Raw genomic sequence first — 19251 nt, 5'->3', positions numbered from 1 at the left:
TAAGGTACAAGATGTGATATCCTACACTATACATCAGGTACTGCACTATTCATGCAAAATTAAAGCAACATAACAGTTTCATATAAGCAACGGATGTGGGGGGATGGTAGGTGAGAGGGGTAGGGAGGGAGATCACGCTTTATTGAGAGACAGACACAAATATAGGGAAGGGTGCATAAATTAAGGCAAGACATTTCAACAAAACTTTAAACAGTGATGGGGGAATGGGTTAGAGGGGGTAAAGGAAGGGGAGTCACAAGACAAAGCTTTATTGAATAAACAGACACATGGGGGAAGAAGGAGAAGAGGCAGACAAAAATGAATCATCTTCCTCTTCCTCAGGACTGTCAATGGTGTTATAGTCTCTTATCAGGCTGTGGATAAGCCTGCGACAGTCCTGGATGGTCATCTTCTCCCTTTTCAAGATGAGGCAGTTCCTGTGAAGCCAAATAGTGTCCTTAAAACAGTTCATAAGGCACCAGGCCTCCTGGATTGCCCCAATGATGTGGGTCCCAGAAAATAATCCATAAAATACTGAATGGTATGGAAGGCAGGTCTTGGGCACACTGTCCTTAAATTTTCATTCCAAGGCATCTAACTGTGCCTGTGCAGTGGGGCAGTCCCAAAAATATGCTGTGCCAATTCCCTTCTGGTTATGCATATATATTATGATGCTATCCACATATAGCCTACACTTATATATATTATAGTGTTTGAAACTTAAATTAACCTGTTGACAATTGATGATTGAGAAGAACTGATTATCCTATGCTCCTCTTCTAGTATAGGACAGCCCCAGGGCCTGCAGCAGCAAGGAGCTCTGTAGACTGGAGAGGAGCCGCTTATCATGCAGCTTCCCAGCTATGCCTCCCATTTGGCAGGGAACTGAGGAAGAGCAAATCACAACATGGCACGTGGAAATGGTCCAGTGACCCATAGTATACCCCCATGTCAGACGTTACCTTTTTTTTAAACTGGATATCCCAAGTCACTGGTTTAGTTGGCAAAAAAATGAATACTAGGCAGGCTGCAGGCAAGCCCGTGGGTAGCATTTGGGACCTTGGAAAATACTCTCCTTCCCTGAATGTCCGGTCTATTTAGCCCCCATATAAAATATTCTCCCTTCTTTTTTCTTCTTATGCAAAATCAACAACTTCCAGAATTATGCTTCAGCTGTTGTGGGACTATCAGTATTGGTTATCCTGGGTGGTGTGGCTGCTAAGGGCCTTTGTAATGGCATCCTGGATGGACTAAAGGAATAATCATGAGTGGACACTGCCGGTATAAGGGCACTGAGATGAGTGGTGGTGGGCACCCAGAATTTTTACACTACTTTGAGCGCCCTTTGCTCTTATCCCCAGAGTGACATTTCCTTTTTTCTTCACAGTACGTGTAGTCTAAACTGTAGCAGCATTCCCCACCCGCTTCTTGACTGAGAGCCACAGGTGTCCTAATCTTTCACCTCTTAGTTACTTTATTCAAACTAAGTGATGGCAGTGACCCATCCAACACCCTTCCTCTTCTCTCTTCCTCAGCCACTGCCAAAATGGTGGTGATGGCTACTGTACCGCACATATATTCAGTGTGCTGATTAGGGGACATTTCTGATACACAAAATTCTACTTCCTGACAGCTCTTCCGCATAGGAAGTAGTATTCTGAGTAACAGACCCACGCTCCAATGAGCACAGAGAGTTCTGGCACCAATCAGCAAAACACATAAAGGGAGATAAGGCACCCAGGGCAAGAAAAAATATCCCTATGGACCCCTAAGTCACCACTCTGGCCAAATTAAAGAATCAAGAGCATTAGTTCAGTTCCTGGGGAAAGGGTCCACAGGCAGTGGATCCTACCAGCATGGCCCTGATATGGGCCCCATGACGTATCCCCCTATGTGCAGCCCTGATTCCATGCACTGTGATTAGCCTGATTGTCCGGTGGGCATTAATTATTCACCACACGTTGGGCAAGTAGGAATCAATTTTCAAATTCACTGATGGAGAATATCTGAAATGTGGACACTAAATTTTCTATGTCTTTAATTGTTTGCAAAAAGATATGTGGTTATTGACTTAACTGATACTTTGTAACCTTGTATGTAACATTTTATATGCAGTAACTGCATAGAGCTAAATTATGGCAAACAGTGAATCAATAACAGGTAATATTAGACTGCGAGTGGGACTCTGATGTGATACAAGTTGTCTAGGGATGCACATTAAAGTTGATTGTCATGAAAACATTCAGCCTTGGTAAACAAAAAAAACAAAAAGATGAAGAAAAAGTGTGAAGGTAGAATTAGTTTCCCCCCTTGCATTTGGGTTAGTACTTGGAATTCAGCATCCCTTGTAAGAGGCAGGATTATGCTGCATAAATAGTCACTCCAAGCACGCTCCATTCATCCCTCCCTCTCGCATCCATCTCCTCCTTCCACCTCTCTTCTATCTCATCCTTCTTTCATCTCCCTCCAATCCCCACTGCCTACAGACAAAAGAAATTACAGCCGGGCTCAGGGTCCTCATTGCACTGAACCGCTTCTTGTTGCTGTGCCCTGGGAAAAAAATGGCTTTCTTCCTTCACCCGAATAAAGGAGAGACGGGAAGCTAGGAAGAAAGGCAGAGTGAGGGAGGGGAAGGATAAGGGAGAGGAGGGAAGAAATAGAAAGGAAGACAGATGGGCAGAGGTGATAGGCAGATGTGGCTTAGGATGTGTTACTGTGCGTCTCTATGCTTTGTAGGTGCAGAGAGGAGTTAAAGGGACATATTTTGGACATGCGTGTGTACTGAGGGAATTTCTGCAGTGAAGGGTTACACAAGCTGTCAGGTAGGAAGGAGACGTGTGTCGGTGTGTTTGTGCCTGCAGTGTATTTTATGTGCCCTCTGTGGGGATACAGCGTGCGTTTGTGTACTTCTAAGAATTAATGAATAATCAGATGGGTTTGCTCTTGCTGACACAAAGGCAAAAGACAAGGGGAGTTTTTGTATAATGAGTGTCATGCAGATGATTGATGTTTGGCAGGTAGGATGAGAAGTGTCTGCACATCTGTAGCAGGGATAACAGTGAAACACGCGTGCGTGCATGGACAGTCTGTGCGTCTTTGAGCGCACTTCTAACCTGCGCTGTGTAAGTTGACCCTACCTTTGTGTATATCTGCAGCCAGTGTGGGTGAAGTGTGTACTGTATGTGAGATCACTGAGTGCAACCTTGTGTGGTCAGCTACTGTAGATTCTGTGTGTCTGCAGCTTGGAGACATATACAGGAGGAAGTGTTGGAAGACTAAAGATGGCTTCTGCCGGTGCTTTATGGGTGCTGCTAGCCGGTTCCCTCTTCATATCCAGAAGTGGTGGAGAGGAGGATTCTTCCAGGGAGCTTGAGTGTAAGATGAAGAGCATCACAGTCTCAGCTCTCCCCTTCCTCCGGGAGAACGACCTCAGCATCATGCACAGCCCCTCTGCCTCTGAGCCCAAGCTTCTGTTCTCTGTCCGAAATGACTTCCCCGGGGAGATCGCAGTAGCCGATGACCTGGAGAACACAGAACTACCTTACTTTGTGTTGGGTGAGTGCATCCCGCATCCTATCACCTTGCTCATAACAAACTCCCTCTTCAGTAACTCACATGACCTATGTTGTGTGTTGCAGAGGATCATTCATCATAAACAGTGATATGTATACTGTAGGTACTGTACTTAACAAGGGCCTACAGGATGCAAATTCTGCATTCATAAACACATCGCATTTTATTTAAGCCATTATTCCTGCCATATACAGATAGCATTTAATGGAATGTCCTAAAGTGTGTCTGTGTCAACTCTGCAGAAAGTCAGCTCCCTGCATTCACTGTCACTTTGCAAATGGTTAATTAAAACAAATTAGCAATACCATAGACAGGCATTGTACTGTAAGTTGATGCATCTGTGCATGAGCAGCCTGACACTTCAAAAGAAGAGAGGCGCATCTCTCCAAATCCTGAGCTCTATCTGATCTGACCAAAGGCAGAATTGTTAAATTGAGTCGATTGATGTGAGAACTTGGTTCAGCAGTCAGAGAGAAGAATGTCAACTTTAAATGTTCATCTGATCTTCTTATCCCAAAATCTGTCCTCTACCAGCACAGTGGTAACAGGCTAGAGGTTACATGGAAAATCTTCTGATCAATTGAGCAAAGATTGGCTAAATAATATATGCCCTGGTCAGAGTCACACACAGCTCTAATGCATTTTATTTAATCTATGAGGATCAATTAGTGACTCAGGTCATTTTGTATTGGGCCAAATATCTCACTCATTAATGGTGAGATGTCTTAGGAGTTCACTTGCTGTCTTTCAAAATATAACTTTTAGGATTGGAGGTACAATTGTGACAGTTGTGTTCCTATTGCATCCAGGTAGGTGACATTTAAGAGGCTGACCCAGAGTAGTCCGAAGCAGTAATAGTCTGAGCTTATTACATAGTTTCCTTCATATCTATATATTTGCATCTTTTGTGATCTAAAAAATACTTGTTTGTGTTGTGTGTCAAATAGGACTGATTGCTCTATTGATATTTAAGAAAACCTATTTGTTGTTCTGTTTTGGCAGACCCATTGAAGATTTAGGAATTCATATTAATTGGGAGTTCCACCGTCAAACGACTTTATTTTGTAGGTTTATGCATTCCTTTTACTTTATGGCTTTTCCTTGTGTTTTTTCAGCCAAAGCCTCAATATTTAAGAAATCCAAAGCTGTTTATTTTGTTGCACTTTGATATGGAACAGATCAGTTCTGCTCTATGCTTTAGATACAAATCTGCCAACAGAGCAGTTATGTGCCATATTCAAGGGCATCATATATAAATAACTCTGCTTAGATTATATAAATGCTGTAGAGAAAAAACTTGGAATGAATCAGAAAGATAAAAGAAATGTATTTGGAGAAAGTTGCAAGAAGTCATCTAAAAAGCATTATATTAAAGATGTCTGAAGGTGGAATTAACTTTTGAGTTAGAACTAATTTTAAATTGCAAGTTGCCTTACATAAAATAGCTTCCGATATAGTTTTACAGGTATATACATTACTTAAAAGTTTTAGGAGTTTACCGATAACTAAAGATATTTGAAACAAACTTGGTGAGCATGGGGTTTAATTGTTTCTTATGCACATTATAGGAAACAATTTATTTTATACCTATTAAAGGTCACTTAGAATTTCTAAGCGCCCTGAGCGACAAAGACAAATGCCGCCCCCCCTAGCCCTCAATTCTAACCAAATTAACCTAAAATATTCCTAAATTGCGCCCTCCTTCAGCGTTGCGCCCTGGGCGGTCTCCCCTGTCGCACAGCCCTAGTTACGGCCCTGCTGTACGGTGACCAATCTGAGTCGAAAATGGGTAACAGAGAGCAATAGTTTGCCAATAAATGTAAATATGTCAAACATCTGAAATGTTATGTTGTGGGAAGGCGTACATGTGAAAGTTACAAGTCACCTTTCTATATTGAGTCAATGAAACTGACATTTTAAAGTCTACCTGTCACCTAGACACAAGTGGGAAATCCCTGTAAGGGTACCTTGGTTTTAGGACCAGACATTTCTTTTTGTATGATCCCATCGCTCTTTAAACATATATCCGAACACTATAACTAAACATGTGTTTACCTTTACTGTGTGGTTACAGCTACGTAGTTGATTCATGTCTGCATGAAGTTAGCTATCGTCTGGCGCGGCTACGAATATTCATTGGGTATTATGGAGAATGTGAACAGCCCCTATTACTGACATGCTTACTGTGCTCACAGGAAACATCCTGTGACATCATCAACCTGCCAGCTTTCAGTACATTGGGTTTAAATGATCACATGATGCTAGTGTCACAGGAAAGTTCTGCCCACAACAGCAGCTTATTTAAATAAAGTCTAAGGAATTTATGAGACTGCATGGAAGGGGCACAATTTTATAGCTGATTTTGGAATGACAATGTGTCTTACGTATCCGTACACTGCAATTAGCTTTTACTCAGGCTGCACCATTAATGTGTAATTATATCCACTTTTTTTCAAAACTGAGTGACAGGAACACTTTAGTTTGACTTTACTGTTGTTTAAATTAGCAAAAACTTTTTGGTATTGAAAATACAATATCATTTTGTCCACGCTACTGGTTATAACAAACCTTGCAGGGGCGCACGCAGATTTTTAAGGGGGGTTTCCTCCCCGGAAAAAAAATATATAGAGAGAGCTGCTGCGCATTTCGGCGGCGCTGGTATTGTACAGCAGCCACGGCGCTGTCAAATGAAGCGTCCACGGAGGACAATACAGCAGCCGCCGCGGACGCTTCTTTGACAGCCCCGCGGCTGCTGTACAGTACAGTGCTGCTATGTAGGGGCACTGTTTAAGACCCCTCTTCTTCGCGAGGGGAGGGGTTTCTGGAGAACCAGAAACCCCCCCTGGCTGCACCCCTGCCTTGCTACTAATAATTGCAGGTTCTTCCTGGGATTATACATTAATATATGATAGCCTAAACTTAAATGTTTCCTTGTATGATGTGACAGCAAGTGAAATCTGAATTTGTAAAGCCCTATATTGGGTTATACATAGCTAAAAAATATAGCACCTGTATTACCGGTCACATTTATACATTCCGAGTAAGAGCTCATGTAGAACACCTACATAAGTGTAATACAAGGGCAAGACATTGATCTTCTCTGCCCCAGACATTCCTCATAGGGAGACTAGACCCCTCATGGCCACATATAAACCAAGCCAGATTTACCAGCAAGGCTTCCCGTGTCCCAATCATAGCACCTGAGCAAAACAGCACTGTTTAAGGCATTATATGGCTCTCTTCTTGTCTTAAAAGTAGGGACATGATAGCCAAAGTATTTCAGTGATCAGTTTGCACGCTGCCAAAATATGTTACGCTACCATGATCTTTGAGGAGCTTTCTCCAAACACTAAGGGGTATATTTACTAAACTGCTGGTTTGAAAAAGTGGAGATGTTGCCTATAGCAACCAATCAGATTCTAGCTGTCATTTGGTAGAATGCATTAAATAAATGAAAGCTAGGATCTGATTGGTTGCTATAGGCAACATCTTCACTTTTTCAAACCCACTGTTTAAATCTAGCCACAAGGGACCAACTTTATTGTATGAACAAATAATGTCAATACTAGCCCAATAGATAACAACAAACATGAATTAATGAAAGAATGTTCAAGAGCTTGTAAAAAAATAAATAAAAAAATGGAAATATTTACACACCTGTTATACAGTGAGCAAATATCATTGTGGAATACTTTTGTAATTAAAAATATCACAAAACATTTAAAAAATAAATAAATATAAAAATATATATGTGATACGTTGAATGGATAACTAACTATGTTGGAAATCGTTACAATTGTTCAAGGCTCTGAGGTCCCTTTGACATCCAATATAGTTAACCATTATGTTGTAGGGCATAACTGTATAGAAAAAGTAAAATACTGTAGAATTGGGAAGGAAATAATCATAAACATGGCATGTGATGTTAATCATTTGCAAACATCATTTTAAGTTGTGTAGGTATAGAAGTGTTCTCAGTATTCTTGTAGAGATCCAGGGGCAGGCGCAGGATTTGTAGAGGGGGTTTCCACACCATGCCGCCAGTGGGCGTGACCAGCATGCATGGGGGCAGAGCTATAATTTTAGACAGTGCTTGGCTGCTCTCCAACTCTTCCTATCCCCATAATATACATGGGCAATGCTGCGTGGACTACTGTTAGGTGCACGTAGCTCTCCCTTTTTAAGCAGAGCTGTGTGAAGCAGGGGCAGGGTCCAGCCACCTCATTTATACAGTGCCCCAGACTTGGAGGGGGGTTTCCAGGCACTAGGACCCCCAACCCCCCCCCCCCCTCAGTTTGCCTATGAGATCACCTTGATTGTGTATGAATATTGGTGTTCAGAGTATAACTGAATATCAGGTCAAATGATCAATTACACCTGATGCACATCAACATCTATTTGTCACAATTCTTTTCCAACTGGAAACAGTTTATAACGGATGCCATGTACGGAGGTGGCAAGGTTATCACTTTACAAGGGGTAAGGCCGTCACCCAAAAACACCCTACCAAAGTGACCCACCAACAGCTTGTCCAGCCATCTTGGTCTAGGGTTCTTGTCGCATATAGGTGATGCACACACACTGTTTCAGTTCTTCTGTGGTTATATTGCAGGGGTGTGTGTGTGTTTTTTCGCATTTAGAAACGCTTGGATGAAAAATCTCAGGGACTTTACCTCAATAGAGTTGCAAACTCCTCCACATTGAAAGAAATAGCCCACAAACCATTTGTCTGTTCCTGCCAGAAAACAGAAAAGCATTTGGGGGGGGGGATAATCAGCATCATACTGTGCTTCTTTCATGAGCGGAAGGGACAGGCCTGGCTCATCTACAAGTAACTGAATATTATGTCTTGGCTGTCGCTTTGATCTCTGCTCTATTATGAAAACAGAAGTTCCGATATCATGCATGCTGCCTACAGGTATGCTTGGCCTACATATTTCAAGCACATTAAATCACTGAGGAATAGATTAATCAATCATTCTAAAAAGGAAAAGTGGAGGTGTTGTTGCCCATAGCAACCAGTCTGATTCTAACTGGCATTTTGTATAGTACATTCTAGTAACTGATAGCTAGAATGTGATTGGTTGCTTCGGGCAACACCTTCACTTTTCCGTTTTAGAAGGTCTGATAAATCTAACCTTGAGTGTCTATGCAAATTAGTTTTCTCTACTAGCAGAAGATAAAGCAAGTGAAGGATGCATGGCGTAGCATGTTAGGTCTATAAGACACCGGTGGCTCTATTTATGAAAATGCAAATGCGGCTATAGAATAATCACCTTTACCATTAGCATATCACCAAGGCAGCTGAGCAATACTCCACTGTCAGCGCCAATACTAGCCTGGAGCTGAAAGGGTTAACTTAGCGTTTTGCCGGGCCAGTCTCAGTGGATCAGTGCACGCGTGGCCTGACTCGACTACCCAATGGAACAGAAAGCCTAGACTTTGCCAACTAATTTCATTTCATAAAAAAAAAAAAATTAAAAATAAATTTAGAGTTGTTTTAAAGTATTCCCAATTCAAATAATAAAGGATTAATTCTCAATTTTTTATTTTGCTCTGTTTTTGACATCCTTTACTCTGTTCTCCCATCTTCTGCATGGGGAAGATTTTGCCGGTGAGACCCAGTGAATAATACAGCTGAGGGACCCCAAGATGTATAGGGCCATGCACTAATTCTGATGAAAACACCAATTGTTGCCAGAGATAGAGCTTTTCATCCTTTAATAAATAGAGCCCACTGCTCTGAAAGTCAAGACGGCTTCTGCTATGTAGTGCTCACAAAAATTAATTTGCAAGTTAAATTTTTCCTTTTTATGTATAGGTGCTTCATTTTTCCATACATCGTTTAATTAGGATTTTGTAATTAAAATAAACATAACTTTACTCTTTGTACTATTACACAGGACCACAACCATGTTGGCCACTCCCAGATCATCAGTAGCTCCACCCAGGGGAGGGCTGACACATTTTAGCTCGGGGGGGAAGACTCTACTCTATCAGGAGCCTAATCAGGAACATTCAGGAACACTTTAAAGGACAAACATGCAGGTGACCCAGTGACCCAGACCAAGGAAGCCCATATGTGACCACTTCGGGGAGCAGATGTCCCCTGCCCCCCATCCCAGCCTGCCCTGGCTCCACATTTGTAGACAGACCTGAAACATCCAAGACCCTCATTTTATTTGCTTTTTTCTCGAGGTACCAGGAAAAACTGGTGTAGAATGAGGAAAAGAAATACAATGAATAAGGATAAAAATGTGAAATAGAATAAGAAAAAAATGCAGTGATAGTTCATTGTTTGGTCCATCATGTAAAATGTTTATACATTGTGGATGTTCTAAAAAAACCCTTTTGTGTCCAGTATTATTATTATTATTATCATTTATTTATATAGCACAATCATATTACTGTACAGAGGATGTGTAATCATTTACATAATGGAACTTACAATCTAAGGCCCTGATTCATTAAGGATCTTAACTTAAGAAACTTCATGTAGTACACAAATACTTGATAGCTTATTTGTACACTGAAAATTAAAGTTGATATTTGTGTGCTACATAAAAAACAGTCAGTATTTTACTTATGTGCAAAACAGAATACTAATTTGCACCCCTTGCATTGTAACATGGTTTTGTCCAGGAGACTGAAATAAGAAGTTTCTTAAGTTAAGATCCTTAATGAATCAGGCCCTAAATTATTTACCACACACACAGCATAGGGTCCCTTTTATTTGAAGCCACTTAACCTATCAGTATGATTTGGAGTGTAGGAGGAAAAGAGAGCACTCGGCGCAAACCCGCGCAATTATGGGGACAACATATAGGGCCTGTTTCATTAAGACACGTAAATGCTGGTATGTGGTTTATTTGGCATACAATTGCACTGTGCATGCCCAGAAAGGAACCGTAGACTGGAGAGCACAGCAGCGTCCAATTCATCCTCAAGCGCAAAGGAAACTTACTACAGCCTTCAATTTTATTGGTGGAAAGGGGAGGGGACTGGCTGTATGCACGTAGTCAATGTACAGTAAGGGCGTGCCAAGCTTAAGCGCATGCAGCAGCGTCCAATTAAAGCTTTGGGCATCTCAAAGGTGCGTGTGTTTCTGTCATATCACTTGCACCAGCAACAGGTCAGGTGTAAGTGCCGATCGCCAGAGATGATGGTTGTGTATGCAGCTAGAACATGTGTTTGCAATCAGGAGCAACTGTAACAATGTATTTTATTTACAGTAGACATTAATAACATCCTAATAAATGTATTTATTGGAAGAATTAAAAAAAATGTTTTTATTTTTAAGTGTTTTGTCTTTAATGATTATAATATTAACAGGTATCATTAATTCAAGAGTTGTTGTTTTTCTGTGCGTTCTTTTGGGATTTTATATTCCATATATGTATTGGATGTATCCTGCAGTGTATATAGTAGAAAGAAATTGTATTCACCAGTCACTAGCGCGGAGTTCTTCTCTATTGTAATATTGTGCTTTATTTGGGGATAGTTTGTGGATGAGATTGTTTGAGTTGAAGGCTGCATGTGAGTGTTTGCACCATATATCCTAGAACTTGATTGTTGTTGTATCCTGCAATGTATTGTCTGTTAGAGCAGAGCGGACCTAGACCGCTATTCATACACAGACGTATCCTTACAACCACACAACACATTTGTTTCGCGTTCCTTGATGAATCAGGCCTATAAACTATAAACACAAATAGAGCCAAGGTCGGAACTGTAAAATAAAATATCAGCCTATCTTTATCTTTGCCTTCACCGACAAAACCTATGTAGTTCTGTATATTAAATGTATAGTTTAATGCTATAACCTTTTTTCTTTAATCATACTCACTCTATTGTTAACTTCAAGAGTTCAAACTAGTAATACACAATGTGGTGTAAAATGCAGTCAAATCAGGGAAACAGGCCTATTGAAATGGATAATCCATTATAAGAGGACCATGGAAAAAGTGTAAAATCAGAGAAAGCAGAATGGAAGTTTGGCAGTAATTTTGTCTAAGATCTGCTCATGTTATTCACAACAGACCAGTCATGTATCCGCAGAATTCCTCAGACTGGCCCGGCTAAGCTATTAGTTAATTCTTACTGCTACCAGCCTGTATCGTTGAGCTAGGTTTTAGTGATAAGTTGCAGCGATAGAAACCTAGTCCTGTCATTGCTTCATAACAAATAGGCCTGATATTTACTAGTTAGTAAAAAGAAATAGCTGTCAGTACATTTTTGAAAGAAATTGTCATTAGAAGAATATTTCAATTTGTGGTCATCATACAATTTGGATATGGAGATAGACATTCTTTATTGCAATACAGTTGTTTAGCCTGGAGCTTGACCAATCCCGCCAGTGATTCATCCCCCCATGCAGATCGACCAGATAGCAGAGTGTTTGAGGAACACAATTTGAATTTTGCACACAGACCAGGAAGAAAACAAGTTCACAGAAAGGCAGTTGATTTACATACTAATAAAAAATATATATGTAAAATCTTGAGTTTCCCCATAAACTCAATACAGGAGTCAACTGCCTGACCTGAAAACACATAATTTAACAGACCATAGAGACAATTATTAAAAATGATATAGTAAGTGTAGGACTAACCACAGATATATCTCTGGAACTATGGACACAGGGACTGATTTTCAGTTAGAAGTAAAGCAAATTAATGTCTGCAGTGCTGTTTGTAGAGGAAAACCAACTTTTTGGAAGCCATTAAATTCCATTAAATGTAAAGAAGATCCGAAATAAAAGGTTTTGTACATAGTACTTAGTGCACTATGTAAGTGTAAACAGAACAGTGTTTTTAGATGACCCTTGTGCTCTAGATAAAGCATAGAAAAGCACACCCTATATGCAGATATGGGGAACCATGCATACTTGCCAACTCTCCCTGAATGTCAGGAAGACTCCCTGAAATAGGGGTGATCTCCCTCACTCCCTGAAGAGTCTGGCATTCTCCCTGATGCTGAGCCAGTACAAGAAGTGGTTGGCTTCGCCATCTGTGGCATGATGACACAGTTCAGAAATTGTGTCCTATGTCCATGTATTGATGCCTGTGGAGGTGGCCATTTTCATGGAGACCGAGATTTAATCAAAGACTGACAGGTAAGACAACATGACTTCAGTAATGGCGACAGAAATGTAAAAGACACTTCAGTCTCTAGAGATTCATTAGCTGCTTTTCTTTAACGGATAAGTTGCCTACTCTCCCGGAATGTCCGGGAGGCTCCCGAATTTCTGGGAGACCTCCTGGGAGAGCAGGGCAACCTCCCGGTTCAAGTCACTATTTGCAAATAGAGTGTATTATTTTTATATGTTCCCCTGCTCAGAAGAGAGCATAGAAAATCCTGTTTGTTTGTTTTTTTACACTTACAAACGTTGGAGGACTTCTTTAATGTTTTTTTGCATGCGACTTATATTTGTCAGGTATACACTGTGGGCCTGATTTTGAGTATGGAGCAAAGCAAAGAAAAGAAAAGGAACAAGTTTGCACCTGGACAAACTATGTTACAATGCAAGGGGTACAAATTGACTTATTTTTTTTTTACTTATTTTTTTGCACACAAGGAATATACTGGCTGTTTTATTTCATGTAGCCCACAAATGCATGATAGCTTTATTTTTACACTGAAATTAAAGTTGATCTATGACAGGCCGATAAATCTATCCCTACATTTTAAATTTACCTCCCCCTCTAATGCAACATGGTTTTGCCAGGGTGCAAATTTGCTCCTTTTCTTTGCTTTGCTCCTAACTCAAAATCAGGCCATGTGTCCATAGTTCCAGAGATATATCTGTAGTTAGTCCCAGACTTACTATATAATTTTTAATAATTGTTTCTATGGTCTGTTAAATTATGTGTTTTCAGGTCAGGCAGTTGACTTCTATATTGAGTTTATGGTGAAAATCAAGATTTTACATATATATTTTTTTATTGGTATGTAAATCAAATGTATCTCTGTAAACTTGCTTTCTTTCTGGTCTGTGTGCAAAATTCAAATTGTGTTCCTCAAAACACTCTGCTATTTGGTCGTTCTCCATGGGGGAGTGAATCACTGGCGGGATTTGTCAAGCTCCAGGCTAAACAACTGTATTGCAATGAAGAATGTTTATCTCCATATCCAAATTGTACGACGACCACAGACAACTGGGTTGCCAACAATTGAAATATTTTTCTAATGACAATTTGCTTTAAAAATATACTGACAGCTATCTCTTTTTACTGACTGGTGATTATCAGGCCTAGTTATTATGAACCAATGATAGGACTAGTTTTCTATTGCTGCAATTTATCACTAAAACCTAGCTCAGCAATACAGGCTGTCAGCGGTAAGAGTTAACTAATCGCTTAGATGCGCGTACATGACCAGTCTTGCCAGTTCCATTTGTAATAAGAAATGAAAAGATATATAAAATATACAAAATATAATTACTTTGACAGCATTCCAATTAGGACCAGTTAAATAAAGTATTTTATTTTCAATTACTTTCCTCTGCTATAGCTATCCTGAAATGGCACTCACAAAAGGAGGACCACCACAGCTCTAGTTAAATTGACTCCCCCAGTTCTGATTAAATAGGCTTCCCCCTTTCATAAATAGACCCCTATGTCTATATGTAAAAGTATCATCTCCAACAATGTGTCTCAGGGATTCTAATCATGGGGTTCACTAAAAATGTGATTATTTTTTTTTTGCTATCTATCAGTTGGCAACCTTGGCCGACAAGCAGTAATGGGTGTCATTTAGGAAAACCAGAAATAGCACTTAAATGAGATAGCTAGACAGGCTCCCCTGGCAGCTAAACAGCACAATTATTTCTACAGGGCTTCAGCTAAACAGTCAGAGTGAAATCCTTAAGCCTTTATCTATATCTATATTCTTCATAATGAAGAGCACAGATTGTAGACATTGCTGCTCCACACCAGGTCACAAATACATCACTAACAGACGCACCATGTTGTCCCTTGATGTATAACATTTCTTTCTTACTGCCATTTAAGCTGAGAGTCGCTTTTACATCTTTTTGCACTTACAACTTGGCTCTAAACATAAGTGAGGACAATAAGGATGACATTCTACTGGGTATCTCATTCCACTGAGAAAAAGCTAGACTGAAATATTGCAAGCAAGAGTAGGAGAGCAAATCATAAAAAAAGGAGTAACTTTGCACCTGGGCAAAACCATGTTGCATTGGAGGGGGGAGGTAAATTTGAAATGTGGGGGCAGATTTACAGTTGGGATAGGGCATGTCCTAGATCAAGTTTAATTTTCAGTGTAAAAATAAAGCTATCAAGTATGTGTGTGCTAGATGAAAATACAGCCAGTATTTATCTTATGTGCAAAATAATAAACTTATTTGCACCCCTTGTATTGTAACAATGTTTGTCCCGGAGAACATTTACTCCTTTTTTTGCCTTACTTTCCTGAATGACTCAGGCCCAGTAACTCTATACCTACCATATAGAAAATGAGCTTACAATTGATGCGATCGGAGTTGAGCTTGTCTCACAATCTGTTTTCAATTTTGGCACACGTGGACCACACATGTGCCTGTTAGTGTACTTGACGACTGCACACACAAATGATCTAATAAATGGCATCATTCTCGAGCATGCCAATTATTATATGCCCACATCAGATTTGGTATAAGACCAATTTGGCTATATCGGTGCCTATGGTGCCACCATTAAACGCACAGCTCCAAATTCTTATAGGAGCAGCACAGTGGCCTAGTGGTTAGCACTGGGGTCATACGTTTGATTCCCGACCATGGCCTTATCTGTGTGGAGTTTGTATGTTCTCCCCGTGTTTGCATGGGTTTCCTCTGGGTGCTCCGGTTTCCTCCCACACTCCGAAAACATACCTGGTAGGTTAATTGGCTGCTATCAAAATTTACCCTATTCTCTCTCTCTGTCTGTGTGTGTGTGTGTGTGTTAGGGAACTTAGACTGTAAGCTCCAATGGAGCAGGGACTGATGTGAGTGAGTTCTCTTTACAGCGGTGCGGAATTAGTGGCGCTATATAAATAACTGATGATGAAGGTTAAGGAGAGTATTTCCAAGATGATAATGATTGTGCTTTGGCTTTCTTATACCAAGCAACATTGCAGAAGTAAAATTTTAGACAAAATAAGGTTCCAGATCTATCCAAACAATGAAACCATTCTACACAGCCGTGCCCCCAAGCTGCCAAAGCTTGTCCTATTTTACAGAAATCTCATCCCATTTGCTAAAATTCTGTCCCTTTTACTGTCAAAAAATCAGGACTGTCCTGCGAAAAACAAGAGCTTGTCCTCATTTAAATGAAAGCGGAGCTACACAAGATTAGGAATACTTCTTTGTTGTATTTCTGCTACTCCTCTGAGAAGTGTTACACACTAGTGTTCCCTTATGAAAAGTGGTGCACCCATAAATATGTATCAGAGTGTAACAAATATTTCCTGTGCAATTTAGAATACGGAAGCAGACGACTAATTGGTTGATATGATATTGGTCTCCTGTTTGTTAGCTTTCAGAAATGCTGCATCTGTTTTTTTTATTTGGTTTTATTTTATTTATTTTTTTTAACAGATCAAGTTCACTAAAGGCTTTTTATTATAGTAATTCCGCTGCGGGCACTTATCTCATTCTGATAAGAAGTTCCAGCTGTGCTCCTAATTCCGAATTACACCAAGTGTTCACAATATTTTCAGCCTCCTTTTAGTTAACAGCTTATGTTTTAAGTATATTCTTCGTCATTGGTCATAGAGGAATGGAGGCCTGTGCCACTGATCTTACTCAATCATTTTAAAATAATTTAAGGGTGGGACTGGGGTCTTTTAGTCATCAGCAATTAATGACTCATTGTAAACTTGTTCTCCTTGCCAACCCATCTTCCTATAGTGCTTCTTCAATGACTTCATCATGCTGTAAAAAAGGTTTAATTTACATGATTGCTTCCTAAAACCTCGCTTTTAATATAATACATACTTGACTATGCCAGTGCTTCCATGTCATATGACTTGGGTAGCACGGTGGCTTAGTGGTTAGCACTTCTGCCTCACAACACTGGGGTCATGAGTTCGATATCCGACCATGGTCTTATCTGTGTGGAGTTTGTATGTTCTCCCTGTGTTTGCGTGGGTTTCCTCTGGGTGCACCGGTGTCTTCCCACACTCCAAAAACATACTGGTAGGTTAATTGGCTGCTATTAAATTGACCCTAGTCTGTGTGTCTGTCTGTGTGTATGTTAGGGCATTTAGACTGCAAGCTCCAATGGGGCAGGGACTGATGTGAGTGAGTTCTCTGTACAGCGCTGTGGAATTAGTGGTGCTATATAAATAACTGATGATGATATGAAATATGACCTATTCTATTATTTTGTTAGTATTTAATAGTTCCTAATATCATTGATCAGATATGCACCAAAATGCACCAAACCATATCCACCAATCAGACACTCGCTTTCCTTGTGCTGATTGGTGGCTACAGTTTTAGCGCACATTTGCACCTTTGAAATATGTCCAGGAAGACTGACAGCAAACAATAACTCTACACATAAGTGTGCTTTTCTTGTTGTGTATTTTTTAATTTGTGATATTTTAATGTTTTATTTTAACTTATGCAAGTGTATGTATATATATATTACAATAGAATTGGGACTCATTATTTACAATATCTTCAGTGATAGAGTGCTATTGTTCTCTGTATTTTAGCTTTGTGTGAGTACTACAAAATACTTTTTACTATGGGTAACTGATGAATCTTCTATAGGTCCTCTTTCAGGTATGATATAGGAATCAGTGGCGGATCTGCCATTGACGCTGCCGTGCACCGGGGCTCACGGAGATAATGGAGTTTCCTCCTACCCACCTCGCTACATCGGGGCCCACAGCTCGCTAGCTCTGCCTCTGATAGGATTGCTTTGTTTCCCTGTATATTTGACCTTTTCTCTTTAAGCCGCCATGTATAAATCTGGAGTAAAAGTAACGTTATCTCTTAGCTTTCTTTATTAAATTAAAAGTGCAAAGAGATACATATAATTCTGATTCTCTATCACGGCAGAAATAGGCCCCAACATGTGTACCCTTTTATAAGTAAGACAAAGCCAATTATCCTTTTGTCACTTAACTTTTTTTTCTTTTTATCTTTTTAAACTATTAGTGGCCCCGGGTTTCGATACAAGATATAGTTTTAAGTGAGTGAGGACATTTATCTTGCTGGGACAGCTCTGGTGAAGAGTGGATGTCCCGTTAAGATATTTCTTCCCAGAGATAACTTTAGATGCTGCCTTCCCTCCCGGCGATAGTGTTCTCTTCAGAGCTGACAGACTTTCAGCACCTTGGACAGTTGCTTTGACTGAGAAGTCAGCGAGCTGGACGATAAAAGGTATTTTGCGCTCACAGAGTGACAGTACAAATACATTACAGTGATAGACAGAGAATCAAGGAACAAATTGGTCATGGAAGACACTACTGTTTTATACTGAATTCAACTCGGAAGAAACAAGACTATTGGCGACCTTCTCATCAGCCATTGAGTCCCCTTGCACCATGTACCTTGCATGGTGGCAACGTCTATCTGTTCAAAATCTGTGTTGCTCTTAAGTACTTAATGTGAGATTAGTGGTCATTTATAGGTCCATAATGTGTCCTCGGCACAGACATCTTGGGTCAGACAGATGACACCTCTAAAGGCTGAGCATTCTCATTGTATAGAAGTTGTCCTGTCACACAGGGCTCCAGCAACCACTAGTTCTCATCACAACACCTCCTTTCTCTTATCATCAATCTGTATAGTCTATTCGTCATCCCGCAGTTCTCTCATTGTTGCAGGTCCAGACAGTCGTCTTCCTGTTGTCTGACCAGGGCTCCCCCACTTATACCCCATTCATACTGCACCAAAGTCCCGGGTTTTTGCCGGGGCGAGCTGAAACGACCCGGGTCTTGGTGCAGTATGAATGGTACAAGTCAAAAATACCGGGTCTAAAAACCCGGGTCTTCAACCTGGGATTTATCGAGGGGTAATTCCCGGGTCGGACCCGGGTTGCCTGCACTATGAACCCAGGTTGCACAGAAAACAAGCTGATTGGCTGTCTGACCTGTAATGCTCACAATATTTACATTAACTGCATACATAAAACCAGGAAAAAAAAACTCGAGAGGAAAACAACAGTATGGACTGAAACAACTACTTCTATCATCCACACTATAAGAAACAAACGAAAGAGAAAGGTCGCACATACTTTACATAGGTGACTAAAGTAAAGTACGGAGCGGTGTGCAGTACAGAACGGAATTGGTGGAAACACTGAAGTAATGTCTGATTGTTTACAAATGATACAATGGAGCAAAAAAAATTAAAATATCTTATAAGATACACTCACACATCCTTATGGACAAAACAGCAGAAAAGCAGACTATTACAAAAAAAAAAAATGTTTTCAGCCAATGAAAACTGCTCTGGTGATGACTCCCACAAATTGCCAGGGCACAGACTTGTGCAGTATGAATGGGGTCAACCCGGGAAATTCCCGCGTCCGAGGTGCAGTATGAATGGTGTTTCTGAGCTGGGACACTCCGAGCCCCGGCAAAAACCCGGCTTGAAAAACCCGGGATATTGCCGGGGCGGCAGTATGAAAGCGGTATTAGCAGCAATCCACCCTTCCATCTGTTGTAGCTGATCGTTTA

General features: G+C 40.5%; 1 protein-coding gene across 3 annotated transcripts in view; it reads left to right on the top strand.

The window, feature by feature from the left end:
- Nucleotides 1-2409: 2409 nt before the first annotated feature.
- Nucleotides 2410-19251, top strand: part of ASTN1 (astrotactin 1) — a 325634-nt gene continuing 308792 nt past the window's right edge. For 2 of the 3 annotated variants that reach the window (XM_075182195.1, XM_075182194.1), the window contains exon 1: nucleotides 2410-3555. In XM_075182195.1, coding sequence (XP_075038296.1) covers nucleotides 3282-3555 — 274 coding nt within the window. In that variant the 5' untranslated portion in view covers nucleotides 2410-3281. The remainder of the gene's footprint in view (nucleotides 3556-19251) is intronic. The other variant, XM_075182193.1, reaches the window with a different exon arrangement.

The sequence above is a fragment of the Mixophyes fleayi genome, chromosome 8 (assembly GCF_038048845.1).
Source record: "Mixophyes fleayi isolate aMixFle1 chromosome 8, aMixFle1.hap1, whole genome shotgun sequence".
Classification (NCBI taxonomy): Eukaryota; Metazoa; Chordata; class Amphibia; order Anura; family Limnodynastidae; genus Mixophyes; species Mixophyes fleayi.
This window is presented reverse-complemented; position numbering and strand designations above follow the sequence as displayed.